Consider the following 17,081-nt stretch of genomic DNA (forward strand, 5'->3'; position numbering starts at 1 on the left):
TACCTCTGCTGCAGAGGATAAATTCATTTGAGTTACCAGCCTCAGAAATTGCTATATAAATGAATGCTTCACAGAGTTCAAGTCACAGTCACATCTTAATATCAACTGTTCAGAGGAGACTGCGTAAATCAGGTCTTCATGGTCAAATTGCTGCAAAGAAACCACCACTAAAGGACACCAATAAGAAGAAGAGACTTGCTTCTGCCAAGAAACACGAGCAATGGACATTAGACTGGTGGAAACCTGTCCTTTGGTCTGATGAGTCCAAATTTGAGATTTTTGGATCCAACCGTCTTGTCTTTGTGAGGCGCAGAGTAGCTGAACGGATGATCTCTGCATGTGTAGTTTCCACCGTGAAGCATGGAGGAGGTGGTGTGATGTTGAAGCATGGTGGAGGAGGTGTGACGGTGTGGGGCTGCTTTGCTGGTGACACTGTCTGTGATTTATTTAGATTTCAAGGCACACTTCACCAGCATGGCTACCACAGCATTCTGTAGGGATATGCCATCCCATCTGGTTTGCGCTTGGTGGCACTATCATTTTTTTTTAGACAGGACAATAATCCAACACACCTTCAGGCTGTGTGAGGGCAATTTGACCAAGAAGGACAGTGATGGAGTGCTGCATTAGTTGTCTTGACCTCCACAATCACCCGACCTCAACCCAATTGAGATGGTTTGGGATGAATTGGACCGCAGACTGAAGGAAAAGCAGCCAAACTGTCCAAACTTTTGATCGGTACTGAATATTCCTTCACTAACAAGTTGGATAACCTGATTAGATAAATAAACATTCCACACTATCTCAAACTTCACATATACGTAGACATGTGATGAGAAACACACCGCAAATCTGATCATTTCTATGCTTTGATTAAAAACAAATCCAACAAAATTATCATTGCAACCCGTAGGGAGAGGAGACCATCCTTCAGTTTAACTCTGGGACCCTGACCCTGACAAGGAGGCCGAAGCCTACCTCTGAGCCCCTCACCTACCCCATCCTGGAGTGGGATGACATCAAGTTTGAAGATGTGATCGGAGAGGGCAACTTCGGACAGGTCATCAAGGCCATGATCAAGAAGGACGGGGCCAAGATGAGCGCTGCTATCAAGATGCTAAAAGGTAGTAGATACCACACACCCATGTACCAACGCACGCATGCACGCACGCAGGCAAGCACTCACTCACACACCAGTGGTGGTCGGTGATGTTTAAGATGGAGGATGGATGATATATTTTTTATGAGCATGGACTTATTTCTATTACAGCATATTGGATGACTGTCATTCATATTCCATTCACCCAGCTCAATGTAACATCGATAGGTTTAGCCTACTACATGACACTTGAATTTTCCCAATACCCATCATGATGTTGCTACAACTTAGTCTATGAATGACAGTTTACAACGTTGGTGCACAGGTTGAGAGAACATTTTGAGTAATCAAGGTGACAGACAGTGACACATTCAATACCGGCTTGCACACTATTGCTTGCATCTAGCTGATCTAGGGTGTAATCATTAGTCCAACAGTTGCAAACAAGAGTTTCTAATGGACAAATTCCGGTATGTTTATCCCAATTTTGTTCCGTTTGCTTCCGTTTAAGAAACGTTTTTCAACAGAATCGGCGGAATGAATACACCCCTGATCACACACAAACACAGTTCACTTTCATAGCAGCCACATACAAACAGTATAAACATTTTGCTTGTTGTATAATTCCTTCTCGCATCTACACTCTCTCCTCTCAACTTTTCCCTTCACTTGTGGACTTCAGCGCACAACACATCAGCTGTCTGTGACCAGGGGAAAAAACCTTTCCAAGCCAAACCTAATAACTGCTAACCACTAAACACAGCCTACATCGTTGTCACCATATTAGCTAAAGACATTAGCAATGTCATAGTCAACATAGCTAATAGAACTAACGTGTTAGTAAACCCGCTACAATCATGCAGTACAGTATACAGTCAGCATCAGTTTAGCAGTTACACCGGCGGGCCCCGGTAGCAATAAATTAATAAAACCAAAAGCTTACCATGACTTGGAAGAGTTCCAGTGTTGGATAGCCATAGCCAGCTAGCTAACATAGCATCCCTCTCTGTTTGAGCTGGGTGTTTGAGTAGGCTAGCAAAGTGAAAGTGAAAAAGAAAATCTCTCTCGCGTCACATTCATTTTTAAAGAAATTAATTTGTTCAAAACTGTTCAACTATTGTTTATCGCTCTCTTTGCGTCAACTACTGACCACATTTTATGCACTGCGGTGCTATCTGTAGCTTATGCTTTCAGTACTAGATTAATTTTCTGATCCTTTGATTGGGTGGACATCATGTCAGTTCATGCTGCAAGAGCCCAGATAGGTTAGATGATGTAATCTGTAAGTTGTCATAATAACTGTGTAAGTCCATGGAAGGGGGTGAGAACCATGAGCCTCCTAGGTTTTGTATTGAAGTCAATGTACACAGAGGAGGACGGAATCTAGTTGTTCTCCGGCTACGCTATGGCCCTACCCTACAGAGTGCTGTTGAGGCTACTGTAGACCTTCATTGCAAAGTAGTGTGTTTTAATTAATTATTTTGATTATTATGTGAATATACAGTATCGTTCAAAAGTTTGGGGTCACTAGAAATGTCCTTGTTTTTGAAAGAAAAGCAACTTTTTTGTCCATTAAAATAACATCAAATTGATCAGAAATACAGTGTAGACATTGTTAATGTTGTAAATGACTATTGTAGCTCGAAACGGCAGATTTTTTAATGGAATATCTACATAGGCGTTCAGAAGCCAATTATCAACAGCCATCACTCCTGTGTTCCAATGGCACGTTGTGTTAGCTAATCTAAGTTTATAATTTTAAAATAATAATTGATCATTAGAAAACCCTTTTGCAATTATGTTAGCACAACTGAAAACTGTTGTTCTGATTAAAGAAGCAATAAAACTGGCCTTTAGACTTGAGTATCTGGAGCATCAGCATTTGTGGGTTCGATTACAGGCTCAAAATGGCCAGAAACAAAGACTTCTTCTGAAACTCATCAGCCTATTCTTGTTCTGAGAAATGAAGGCTATTCCATGCGATAAATTGCCAAGAAACTGAAGATCTCGTACAACGCTGTGTACTACTCCCTTCACAGAACAGCGCAAACAGGCTCTATCCAGAATAGAAAGAGGAGTGGGAGGCCCCGGTGCACAACTGAGCAAGAGGACAAGTATATTAGAGTGTCTAGTTTGAGAAACAAATGCCTCACAAGTCCTCAACTGGCAGCTTCATTAAATAGTACCCACAAAACACCAGTCTCAACGTCAACAGTGAAGAGTCGACTCCGGGATGCTGGCCTTCTAGGCAGAGTTGCAAAGAAAAAGCCATATCTCAGACTGGCCAATAAAAATAAAAGATTAAGATGGGCAAAGAACACAGACACTGGACAAAGGAACTTCATTTCTCAGAACATCAATAGAATGACGAGTTTCAGAAGAAAGTTCTTTGTTTCTGGCTATTTTGAGCCTGTAATCAAACCCCAAAAAGCTGATGCTCCAGATACTCAACCAGTCGAAAGAAGGCCAGTTTTATTGCTTCTTTAATCAGAACAACAATTTTCAGCTGTGCTAACATAATTACAAAAGGGTTTTCTAATGATCAATTAGCCTTTTAAAATTATAAACTTGGATTAGTTAACACAACGTGCCTTTGGAACACAGGAGTGATGGTTGCTAATAATGGGCTTCTGAGCGCCTATGTAGATATTCCATAAAAAATCTGCCGTTTCCAGCTACAATAGTCATTTACAACATTAACAATGTATACACTGTATTTCTGATCAATGTGATGTTATTTTAATAGACAAAATATTTGCTTTTCTTCAAAAAAACAAGGACATTTCTAAGTGACCCCAAACTTTTGAACGGTAGTGTATGTGATGTATATTTAGTATAGTTTTATCTAAAAAAGATATATATATATTTTTAAATGTTTCACTATTTTTATTTTTATGAAATTCACTGAGGAGGATGGTTCTCCCTTTCCTCCTCTGAGGAGCCTCCTTTGACACACACTTACACTACCACACAAGCATGTACACACACACACACACACACACACACACACACACACACACACACACATATACACACACACACACACACACATCAATAACTCATACTCACACACATCACAGTCAAAGAAACAAAACACACATTCTAACACAGTGATATAATGTCACAAAGCTTCTTTCTCTGTACACGTTTGTAACTTGCTGTGTGTGCTGTTTTGTTTTAAGCAGAGTTTGCCTCGGAGAATGACCACCGGGACTTTGCAGGAGAGCTGGAAGTGTTGTGTAAACTGGGCCAACATCCCAACATCATCAACCTCATAGGAGCCTGTGAAAACAGGGGTGAGCACACCACCTACTGGCCATGCTGGGCAATGCTCTTATTTGATACTATACTAAAGTATGGACATTGTAATCTCAAGGGAAGACTTCTAAAGTACTGTATCTCTTTAGGAAACATTTAAATAAATAAGTCTGTATTCTTATATGATAGCTATAGTATTCTGATAGTGATTTTAATATTTACATTTGAAACTCTGTTACACTACATTGTGTTAACGTATAGCCTTACTTTATATACGTTTGGACCAAGCTCTGAGCATGAAATTTCTATTTCCTAGCCACTTCTGACAGTTTTGGGAAATAATTGAATTGCCTGTTTCACTTTGTATAAAGATCTACGATTGATAACATATGGTGGGGAGGAAGTTTAGAGTGGAAAGTACATTACCGGAGATTAAAAAAAAAATATATATATATATATATATATACATCCTACTAAACCACGTGGTTCTCAAGTAGCCTTGACTTAGCACTGGTGGTTCTCTCTCTCTCTCCTTCTCTCTCTCCATACAATTATGATGATTACAGCACATAACTCGAATTCTATGTCTATGGATTACAGTATGATACTCAGTTAATGCCTTCCTGCCTTGAACATGATATTCTTATGGAGGCACAAATTGAACTGTTAGCGGGCGTAGGTGTGTTTGTGATGGCCAATATAGCACAGCTTGGAACACTGCTCGTCCAATCAGCATCCAGGATCCAAACAACCAGTTTTATAATGACGATCACAGCACAGGACGAGAATTCTATTTCTATGGAAAACAGTATGACACTCCATTAATGCCTTCCTACCTCTCCATGGCAAACTTTAATGCAAACGGTGTCTCGCTAAACAACCTTCTCCATACAGTGTACCAGTAAATCATAAACGTTCTTTACTTTCCTCCAACTGCTTCTCTCTACCCATGTAGGGTACCTGTACATTGCCATTGAGTACGCCCCATATGGAAACCTGCTTGACTTCTTGCGTAAGAGCCGGGTCCTCGAGACAGACCCTGCCTTCGCCAAGGAGCACGGCACAGCCTCCACCCTCACCTCACAACAACTGCTGCAGTTCGCTGTCGATGTTGCCACTGGCATGCACTACCTTAGCGACAAACAGGTAGAGTATACACACGGGCATAGCTGTGGGAAGGAGCAGTGCAGAGGGTGCGGTAGCACCCCTGAAAAATCTGAATAAAAAAAAATGTATTGAAGAAAAAAAAAACACAAAAAAGTAATGGACTTGGCCTTTACTAGTCCTGTATTAGTGGACCAGTAAAAAAGGTATATTACCAAACTTGGATATAAACAACATCGAATTGGAAGCACCCTCCGCAAACTACTTCCCGCGGCTATGCACACAGGTACAGTTGAAGTCGGAAGTTTACATACACTTAGGTTCGAGTCACTAAAGCTTGTTTTTCAATCACTCCACAATTTTATTGTTAACAAACTATAGTTTTGGCAAGTCGGTGAGGACATTTACTTTGTGCATGGCACAAGTCATTTTTGCAACAATTGTTTACAGACAGATTTTTTCACTTATAATTCACTGTATCACAATTCCAGTGTGTCAAACGTTTACATACACTAAGTTGACTGTGCCTTTAAACAACTTGTAAACTTCTAGAAAATTATGTCATGGCTTTAGAAGCTTCTGATAGGCTAATTGACATAATTTGAGTCAATTGGAGGTGTACTTGTGGATGTATTTCAAGATCCTACATTCAAACTCAGTGCCTCCTTGCTGGACATCCTGGGACAATCAAAATAAATCAGTCAAGACCTCAGACCTCCACAAGTCTGGTTCATCCTTGGGAGCAATTTCCAAATGCCTGAAGGTACCACATTCATCTGTACAAACAATAGTACGCAAGTATAAACACCATGGGACCACGCAGCCGTCATACTGCTCAGGAAGGAGATGCATTCTGTCTGCTAGAGATGAACGTACTTTGGTGCGAAAAGTGCAAATCAATCCCAGAACAACAGCAAAGGACCTTGTGAAGATGCTAGAGGAAACGGGTACAAAAGTATCTATAGCCACAGTAAAACGAGTCCTATATCGACATAACCTGAAAGGCTGCTCAGCAAGGAAGAAGCCACTGCTCCAAAACCACTATAAAAAAAGCCAGACTACTGCACGTGGGGACAAAGATCGTACTTTTTGGAGAAATGTCCTTTGGTCTGATGAAAGAAAAATAGAACGGTTTGGCCATAATGACCATCGTTATGTTTGGAGGAAAAAGCGGGAGGCTTGCAAGACAAAGAACACCATCCCAACCATTAAGCACGGGGGTGGCAGCATCATGTTGTGGGGGTGCTTTGCTGCAGGAAGGACTGGTGCACTTCACAAAATAGATGGCTTCATGAGGTAGGAAAATCATGTGGATATATTGAAGCAACATCTCAAGACATCAGTCAGGAAGTTAAAGCTTGGTCGCAAATGGGTCTTCCAAATGAACAATGACCCCAAGCATTCTTCCAAAGTTGTGGCAAAATGGCTTAAGGACAACAAAGTCAATGTATTGGAGTGGCCATCTGTGGGAAGAACTGAAAAATCGTGTGCGAGCAAGGAGGCCTACAAACCTGACTCAGTTACACCAGCTCTGTCAGGAGGAATGGGCCAAAATTCACCCAACTTATTGTGGGAAGCTTGTGGAAGGCTACCTGAAATGTTTGACCCAAGTTAAACAATTTAAAGGCAATGCTACCAAATACGATTTGAGTGTATGTAAACTTCTGACCCACTGGGAATGTGATGAAAGAAATAAAAGCTGAAATAAATCATTCTCTCTACTATTGTTCTGACATTTAAAGTAAAATAAAGTGGTGATCCTAACTGACCTAAGACAGGGAATTTTTATTTGGATTAAATGCCAGGAATTGTGAAAAACTGAGTTTAAAAGTATTTGACTAAGGTGTATGTAAACTTCTGACTTCAACTGTATGCCTGTGAACTCTAAGTTGCGTCCTTGAGATGGGAGGGTGGTTGCCAATTCTATGTTGTTTATATCCAAGTTTGGTAGTATCCTTTTTTTTTTTTTTTTACAGCAATGCTATTCAATACACAAATGATGATTGATAAATAAGTGGGAATCTACAGGATCCTACATCAATGTAGATTTCCTCTCAGCATAAATTCATATGATATTCCCAGATGTGAGCTTCATATTTTCACCCTCTCCTCTCCTCTCTCTCTCTCTCTAGTTCATCCACAGAGACCTGGCAGCGAGGAACGTTTTAGTGGGAGACAACCTAGTGGCCAAGATAGCAGACTTCGGTCTGTCCCGAGGGGAGGAGGTCTACGTCAAAAAGACCATGGTGGGAGCTCAGTCACATACAGCACAGCGCATTAAGGAACAATAGCTAGGATTCTAGTGTGTATCATCATTGGTCAGCCAACATCAAGTAGCACATTCTGAAGAGAATGTGAAAATGTTGCACGGTGTCTCACACAAGAGCACTACTTACACTCTGTATGCATTTGGACACAGAAGCTACATTTTTATATTTGTCTCTTTACTCCAGCATTTTGGATTTGAGATGAAATGTTTAATATGAGCCGACGATACAGATCATCACTTTTCATTTGAGGGTATTTTCATGCATATCTGTTGTACCATTTAGAAATTAAATCACTTTATGCATCTAGTCCCGCCTTTTGAAGAAGTCCAATGTATTTGGACAAATTCACTTAGTGTATTCAAGTAGTCAAAAGTGTAGTATTTGGTCCTATATTCCTAGCACACAATGGCTACATCAAGCTTGTGACTCTACAAACTAGTTGGATGCATTTCCAGTTTGTTTTGGTTGGGTTTTGGGTTATGTTTTGCCTAAAAAATAACTGAATGGTAAATGGAGTGGACTGGAGTAAGTGAGTGGATAGAGATAGATAGAACACTTCTAAATTCATCCTGATAATGCCATGATTAAGAAACAGAAATAATGAATCATGAATAATGATGAGTGAGAAGATTACAGAGGCTACAACAAAAACATTGATTAGTGATATATTGGGGGGGGGGGGGGGGGGGGGGGGGGGGTGATCCTTGCCTCTAACTTTCTCACTTGTCATTACTCACAATTCAGCCATGATTATCCATAACCACATTAATGTAGAAGTGTTCAGAAACGTCTTCTATTCTTACTTACAATAAAATGGACTCCAAAATGACACATTATTCACCATTTTGTTGCTATTTGATCAAATATAATCCGAAAGACAACAACAAAAAAAACTGCAAATGTATCCAATGAGTTTGTGGAGTCACGAGCTTTGATGTAGTCATTGAGTGCAAAGAATATGGGACCAAATACTAAACCTTTTGAAAAAAATTGCTGGAGTATAGAGCCAAATGCTAAAATGTTGCTTTACTGTCCAAATACTGTACATGTGGAGGGGAGAGTATGTCAGAAATGGGAAATAAGTCTGACATAAAAGTATCAACTGAAGAGGGCAGTAGTGTGTTTGACATGGCAACAAGTTACCTTACAAGCTAGTGATGAGAAGAGAGAAGCACAGGACGTGGACCATTATAATTCTGTACCAGACATACTTCATACTGTCAGTTAAAACCAAATTTTACAACTGAATTATACCACGTTTTCCAATGGGATGTCTTGGCTTTTTCTCTTTGTGCTGCAGGGGAGGTTGCCAGTGCGTTGGATGGCGATAGAGTCCCTAAACTACAGTGTGTACACCATCAAGAGTGACGTGTGAGTATCTGACTGGGAAACGTATATTCAACTATACTGAACAAAAATATAAACGCAACATGTAAAGTGTTGGTCCCGTGTTTCATGAGCTGAAATAAAAGATCCCAGAAATGTTCCATACGCACAAAAAACGTATTTCTCTCAAATGTTGTGCACAACATTTGATTACATCCCTGTTAGTCAGCATTTCTCCTTTGTCAAGATAATCCATCCACCTGACAAGTGTGGCATATAAAGAAGCTTATTCAACAGCATGATCAATACACAGGTGCATCTTGTGTTGTAAACCTTAAAAGGCCACTCTAAAATGTGCAGTTTTGTCACACAACACAATGCCACAGATGTGGCAAGTTTTTAGGGAGCGTGCAATTGGTATGCTGACAGCAGTAATGTCCACCAGAGGTATTGCCAGAGAATTTAATGTTCGTTTCTCTACCATAAGCCGCCTACAACGTTTTAGAAAATTTAGCAGTACACTCAACCAACCTCACAACCACAAACGTTGTGTAACCACACCAGCCCAGGACCTCCACATCCAGCTTCTTCACCTGCGGGATTATCTGAGACCAGCCACCCGGACAAACTGTCAGAAACCGTCTCAGGGAAGCTCATCTGCGTGCTCCTCGTTCTCACCAGGGTCTTGACCTGACTGCAGTTCGGCTTCGTAACTGACTTCAGTGGGCAAAGGCTCACATTAGATAGCCACTGGCACGCTGGAGAAGTATGCTCTTCACGGATGAATCCAGGTTTCAATTGTACCGTTTTAGATGGCAGACAGCGTGTGTGGCGTCATGTGTGCGAGCGGTTTGCTCATATCAACGTTGTGAACAGAGTGCCCTATGTTGGCAGTGGGGTTAGGGTATGGGCAGGCATAAGCTAAGGACAATCACAATTGCATACATTTCACCCATTGAGCATGTTTGGGATGCTCTGGATCGACGTGTACGACAGCGTGTTCCAATTCCAGCCAATATCCAGAAACTTTGCACAGCCATTGAAGAGGAGTGGGACAACATTCCACAGGCCACAATCAACTGATCAACTCTATGTGAGGTGGTCACACCAGATACTGACTGGTTTTCTGATCCATGCCCATACCTTCTTTTTTAAAGGTATCTGTGACCAACAGATGCATATCTGTTTTCCCAATCATGTGAAATCCATAGATGAATTTATTTCAATTGACTGATTTCCTTATATGAACTGTATCTCAGTAAAATCTTTGAAATTGTTGCATGTTGCGTTTATACTGTATTTTTGTTCAGTATAGAACAGATCTTTAATTTATCTTTAGACACTTATGCCATGTCTTACACAGCTTCCGGTAAGGGCTAGAAGAAAATACAATGCCAGCAGTCACATCATTTCGCTCTCTCTCTCTACCCGGCTGTCCAGAACAACAAATCATGTTCCCCTCCATTCTCCTCCCCCCCAGCCGATGGTGAACTGCTAATTTAGTGCAGAGGAACTGATAACAGAACCCAGGGAGCCTAGAGGCATGGCCGGCCCACTCATTAGGCAGGATTAGGCTTTTTAGGTGAGCGCTGATGCCACCCTGTGATAAGCAGTGGCCCACTTTGTCAAAGGCAGGGGCGCAAAGTATTTTGCTTTGTCCATTCCCAGCTCTCCTCTCCAGGGTGCTGTTGGAGAGACACATTACTGCTGCGCTACCACACAACGTTCTGTCAAAGAAAAAAAGAAACTCTAACAGAAATCACCTAGCAGATCGGAGGATGTGATAGAACGAGTATTGTGGCCTTTTCTGTCATCTACAGGCTGGAGATAAAAATGTGTGACAAGGTAATGAGACGGGACACTTTTGACACCGTGCCGGTTTCTCCCATCAAATAGCCAAACCTAAAATGGCGCCCAATCAACAAAAACAAATGTGCTGTCATGTTAACAAACAATATATCCTAAAAACAGGACTGGTCAAAGTAGAGTGAACAATATGGAAACGGAACGTTACAACTGTTGTCAATGAGTTTCACCCCGTTGTCATGATAAGTGGTTTCAAGTTTGCATCTGTACATTTTGGACAAGCTGATCGTAGCAAAAAAGAAAATAGGCCCGACTTCTGCATTCCCTTCTATGTAAACACATTGCAAATAGGCTCACGATAACTCCTGATAAAGTTGGGGAGCTGATATTCAGAGCTTAAATAACCACATTGATTAGTAACAGGAATCAGGACTAATGAAGCCAATGCAACAGCTTGTTTTACAAATGGTTGGCCTACTACATGGATGGGAGTTCATAAAATTCCATAGTGAGCGACATGGATGGGCACTACACCACAGTAAGCACAAGTCAATATCTTTTTGGGGTGTTTTACAAATGTTTGGCCTACCACATAGACGGGCATTCATAAAATGTTATTTCAGTCAAGCTGTAAGCACGGACCAACACTGACGCTTTTTGGATGTCTTTTTTTTGGTGCTGACCGGCCTTGATTTCTACATCCATGGTGGCTGGTTTTTGGTCTGGTCCGTACCACATCTGAGCCAGTCGTAGACGTTTATGTTTGGTTCAGATTCTTTCCGGTCTGGACCAGCCTTGACTTGGCCCAAACATAGATGTCTCTAAATGACGTATTTTCAACTTTCATTCAGAATCAAAAAGGAACCTGATTTCAATGTCCGGAAGATACAAATTTTCAACATCTGGAAAATACGTATTTTCTACTTTAATTCAGAACTTAAAATGAACCTAACTTCATTGTCTGGAAAATATGTATTTTAGACGTCTTTGACTTCATTTTGCTTACTGGGACATTTTTAGTTTTGCAGGGGCACATATTTTGGTCTTAAATAAGGGGGCACAATGGCAAGGAGCCTGCCAAGAGGAGCATAGTGGAGCGGCCACACTACCACATAGAGCCTGTCAAACACAGACTATTTATACCCGGATCAGAATTGACTGGAAGGCCTGAGGACAGCTACAGGAAGTGGAACGAACAAGGCTGGTTAGGTTAGCAAAGAGGAGAGACGTTTCTGTAGTAAATCAAATCAAATCAAATTTATTTATATAGCCCTTCGTACATCAGCTGATATCTCAAAGTGCTGTACAGAAACCCAGCCTAAAACCCCAAACAGCAAGCAATGCAGGTGTAGAAGCATGGTGGCTAGGAAAAACTCCCTAGAAAGGCCAAAACCTAGGAAGAAACCTAGAGAGGAACCAGGCTATGTGGGGTGGCCAGTCCTCTTCTGTCTGTGCCGGGTGGAGATTATAACAGAACATGGCCAAGATGTTCAAATGTTCATAAATGACCAGCATGGTCGAATAATAATAAGGCAGAACAGTTGAAACTGGAGCAGCAGCACGGCCAGGTGGACTGGGGACAGCAAGGAGTCATCATGTCAGGTATTCCTGGGGCATGGTCCTAGGGCTCAGGTCCTCCGAGAGAGAGAAAGAAAGAGAGAATTAGAGAGAGCATATGTGGGATGGCCAGTTCTCTTCTGGCTGTGCCGGGTGGAGATTATAACAGAACATGGCCAAGATGTTCAAATGTTCATAAATGACCAGCATGGTCGAATAATAATAAGGCAGAACAGTTGAAACTGGAGCAGCAGCACGGCCAGGTGGACTGGGGACAGCAAGGAGTCATCATGTCAGGTAGTCCTGGGGCATGGTCCTAGGGCTCAGGTCCTCCGAGAGAGAGAAAGAAAGAGAGAAGGAGAGAATTAGAGAACGCACACTTAGATTCACACAGGACACCGAATAGGACAGGAGAAGTACTCCAGATATAACAAACTGACACTAGCCCCCCGACACATAAAATACTGCAGCATAAATACTGGAGGCTGAGACAGGATGGGTCAGGAGACACAGTGGCCCCATCCGAGGACACCCCCGGACAGGGCCAAACAGGAAGGATATAACCCCACCCACTTTGCCAAAGCACAGCCCCCACACCACTAGAGGGATATCTTCAACCACCAACTTACCATCCTGAGACAAGGCTGAGTATAGCCCACAAAGACCTCCGCCACGGCACAACCCAAGGGGGGGTGGCGCCAACCCAGACAGGATGACCACATCAGTGAATCAACCCACTCAGGTGACGCACCCCCTCCAGGGACGGCATGAGAGAGCCCCAGTAAGCCAGTGACTCAGCCCCTGTAATAGGGTTAGAGGCAGAGAATCCCAGTGGAAAGAGGGGAACCGGCCAGGCAGAGACAGCAAGGGCGGTTCGTTGCTCCAGAGCCTTTCCGTTCACCTTCCCACTCCTGGGCCAGACTACACTCAATCAAATCAGCCCTTGCTTTGACAGGAAGCCAGTGTAGAGAGGCTAGCACTGGAGTAATATGATCAAATTTTTTGGTTCTAGTCAGGATTCTAGCAGCCGTATTTAGCACTATCTGAAGTTTATTTAGTGCTTTATCCGGGTAGCCGGAAAGTAGAGCATTGCAGTAGTCTAACTGGATGGATTAATTTTTCTGCATCATTTTTGGACAGAAAGTTTCTGATTTTTGCAATGTTACGTAGATGGAAAAAAGCTGTCCTTGAAATGGTCTTGATATGTTCTTCAAAAGAGAGATCAGGGTCCAGAGTAACGCCGAGGTCCTTCACAGTTTTATTTGACACGACTGTACAACCATTAAGATTAATTGTCAGATTCAACAGAAGATCTCTTTGTTTCTTGGGACCTAGAACAAGCATCTCTGTTTTGTCTGAGTTTAAAAGTAGAAAGTTTGCAGCCATCCACTTCCTTATGTCTGAAACACATGCTTCTAGCAAGGGCAATTTTGGGGCTTCACCATGTTTCATTGAAATGTACAGCTGTGTGTCATCCGCATAGCAGTGAAAGTTAACATTATGTTTTCGAATAACATCCCCAACAGGTAAAATATATAGTGAAAACAATAGTGGTCCTAAAACGGAACCTTGAGGAACACCGAAATTTACAGTTGATTTGTCAGAGGACAAACCATTCACAACTAGTAAACATGTTGTTAACAAGCTAGCTGCAGCACTGTGTGTGTGTGTGTGTGTGTGTGTGTGTGTGTGTGTGTTGAGCCTTGTGTTGAAGAGAGCAAAGGCACTAATTTGGTGACACACCACAGAATATAAACAAAGATAACCAGACCGCTACTCTGTGTTTATGTTCTAGAGAAAGGTAGAGCGAGAGAGAGAGAGAGAAAGAGAGCAAGCGATAGAGGGAGAGCAGAAGAGATTGTTTACCTCAAGCTGAGTCAATGGGTTCATCATTGTATTTGTACAGAGTGACTGGCAGTTAACTGATTAACTTGCAGTGAGTTGGCTACATTGTCTTGTTAGTTGACAATCACATAGTCAGATGGTGGCTCTGTACAGATAGTGAAGAGTACTTGTTGTTTCTCTCTCTGCTTTTACAGTTGTGAGGCTGCTCTAAAGTCCTCTGCTTTTACTAGGATGCGTTTACATTTCGTGCTATTACAAAATTATTCGGTATCAGTCAGTTGCATTCTCAAGCTAATGTAAAAATATGTCATTAACATATATAAATAATTGAATTACAAGGCCACTAACTGTTCAATATCACTTAGCTCTTCCTCATTCTCTTCCTATATTTTCCCTCTCTTTCCACTCCCTCTTTCTTTTTCTCAGGTGGTCTTTCGGTGTACTTCTATGGGAGATAGTGAGTTTAGGTAAGTTGACGTATAGTGATGCTGTGCGAATGTTGTACATATTATTAAATGAGGAATAGTAATAGTCCATATTCCTAGCAATGTGGGTTGTCACAGTGAGAAAATATATAACCAGTTCCCCCACAGCTTTCACACCAGAGAGAGAGGGGGAAGGTTCCCCAGCTGAGAGTTAACAGAGTAGGCATGCACAGAGAGTCAGCTGGGCATCCCCCCTCACTCTGGGAAATATACTGTATCACATGAAAGGAAACATCTACTTTGCATGCCCGCCTGATGATGATGATGATGACAATCATGACCATGACAAAGAATGACTAAGACAAAGATGAGTCAATCAACTCCTTTCTCTGTGTCATTGTATCAACGTAAAAGTGACCCGTTCCCCCTGTTCTCTCTTTGTGTATCAGGTGGTACTCCTTACTGTGGGATGACCTGTGCTGAGCTCTATGAGAAACTCCCTCAGAGCTACAGGATGGAACAGCCCAGGAACTGTGACGACGAAGTGTAAGTGATGACCTGTGCTTGGACCTGTGTGTTTGTGTGTGAGAGAGAGGGAGGGAGGGGGTGTGTATATGTGTATACTGTTTGCGTGCACCGTTATAGCTGGTTCATTGTTTATTTTTTTCAGGTATGAGTTAATGAGGCAGTGCTGGAGAGACCGGCCGCATGAGAGACCTCCTTTCTCTCAGATCTCTGTACAGCTCAACAGGATGCAGGAGGCCAGGAAGGTAAGGAGACATTCACCTACAGTTTCACTTAGGACTCATATTTTCAATAAGCTAGCAATTCCCTGATCTATCCCATAGGGCACAGAGGTAACCTGGTTCCAGACCTGTTTGTGTTGTCTTTCAGGAGTTGGCTGAGAGGGTCCTAGTTAGATAGAATTCCTCTTCAAATTGCATTCCTCACCCTAGTTCTCTAAATCATTCTACAGTCGTGGCCAAAAGTTGAGAATGACACACATATTAATTTTCCCAAATTCTGCTGCCTCAGTTTGTATGATGGCAATTTGCATATACTCTAGAATGTTATGAAGAGTGATCAGATGAATTGCAATCAATTGCAAAGTCCCTCTTTGCCATGCAAATGAACTGAATCCCCCAAAAAACATTTCCACTTCATTTCAGCCCGGCCACAAAAGGACCATCTGAAATCATGTCAGTGATTCTCTCGCTAACACAGGTGTGAGTGTTGATGAGGACAAGGCTGGAGATCACTCTATCATGCTGATTGAGTTCAAATAACAGACTGGAAGCTTCAAAAGGAGGGTGGTGCTTGGAATCATTGTTCTTCCTCTGTCAATCATGGTTACCTGCAAGGAAACACGTGCCGTCATCATTGCTTTACACAAAAAGGGCTTCACAGTCAAGGATATTACTGCCAGTAAGATTGCACCTAAATCAACCATTTATCGGATCATCAAGAACTTCAAGGAGAGCGGTTCAATTGTTGTGAAAAAGGCTTCAGGGCACCCAAGAAAGTCCAGCAAGCGCCAGGACCGTCTCCTAATGTTGATTCATCTGCGGGATCAGGGCACCACCAGTATAGAGCTTGCTCAGGAATGGCAGGAGGAAGGTGTGAGTGCATCTACATGCACAGTGAGGTGAAGAATTTTGGAGGATGGCCTGGTGTCAAGAAGGGCAGCAAAGAAGCCACTTCTCTCCAGGAAAAACCTTTCTGCAAAAGGTTCAGGGATTGGACTGCTGAGGACTGGGGTGAAGTCATTTTCTCTGATGAATCCCCTTTCCGATTGTTTGGTGCATCCGGAAAAAAGCTTGTCCTGGAGAAGACAAGGTGAGCACTACCATCATTCCTGTGTCATGCCAACAGTAAAGCATCCTGAGACCATTTATGCGTGGGGTTGCTTCTCAGCCAAGGGGGTGGGCTCACTCACAATCTTGCCTAAGAACACAGCCATGAATAAAGAATGGTACCAACATGTCCTCAGAGAGGAACTTCTCCCAACCATCCAGGAACAGTTTCCAGCATGATGGAGCACCTTGCCATAAGGCAAAAGTGATAACTAAGTGGCTCAGGGAACAAAATATCACAATTTTGGGTCCATGGCCAGGAAACTCCCCAGACCTTAATCCCATTGAGAACTTGTGGTCAATCCTCAAGAGGCGGGTGGACAAACAAAAACCCACAAATTCTGACAAACTCCGAGCATTGATTATGCAAGAATGGGCTGCCATCAGTCAGGATGTGGCCCAGAAGTTAATTGACAGCATTCCAGGGCGGATTGCAGAGGTCTTGAAAAAGAAGGGTCAACACTGCAAATATTGACTCTTTGCATCAACTTTGTAATTGTCAATAAAAGCCTTTGACACTTATGAAATGCTTGTAATT

The 17,081-nt window shown here is 42.3% G+C and overlaps 1 protein-coding gene across 4 annotated transcripts in view; it reads left to right on the top strand.

Annotated features, from left to right (window-relative positions):
- The window catches only part of tie1 (tyrosine kinase with immunoglobulin-like and EGF-like domains 1), a 28,899-nt gene that overhangs the window by 9,216 nt on the left and 2,602 nt on the right, over nucleotides 1-17,081 (top strand). For 2 of the 4 annotated variants that reach the window (XM_036968778.2, XM_090232045.1), the window contains 8 exons: nucleotides 914-1,124; nucleotides 4,285-4,395; nucleotides 5,313-5,503; nucleotides 7,594-7,707; nucleotides 9,032-9,102; nucleotides 14,692-14,732; nucleotides 15,140-15,236; nucleotides 15,361-15,460. In XM_036968778.2, coding sequence (XP_036824673.1) covers nucleotides 914-1,124; nucleotides 4,285-4,395; nucleotides 5,313-5,503; nucleotides 7,594-7,707; nucleotides 9,032-9,102; nucleotides 14,692-14,732; nucleotides 15,140-15,236; nucleotides 15,361-15,460 — 936 coding nt within the window. Of the gene's footprint in view, nucleotides 1-913; nucleotides 1,125-4,281; nucleotides 4,396-5,312; nucleotides 5,504-7,593; nucleotides 7,708-9,031; nucleotides 9,103-14,691; nucleotides 14,733-15,139; nucleotides 15,237-15,360; nucleotides 15,461-17,081 lie in introns of all 4 variants that reach the window. The other 2 variants (XM_036968777.2, XM_090232044.1) reach the window with 1 other exon arrangement.

This window comes from Oncorhynchus mykiss, chromosome 4 (genome assembly GCF_057628025.1).
Source record: "Oncorhynchus mykiss isolate SJ-2025 chromosome 4, ASM5762802v1, whole genome shotgun sequence".
NCBI classification, from domain to species: Eukaryota; Metazoa; Chordata; class Actinopteri; order Salmoniformes; family Salmonidae; genus Oncorhynchus; species Oncorhynchus mykiss.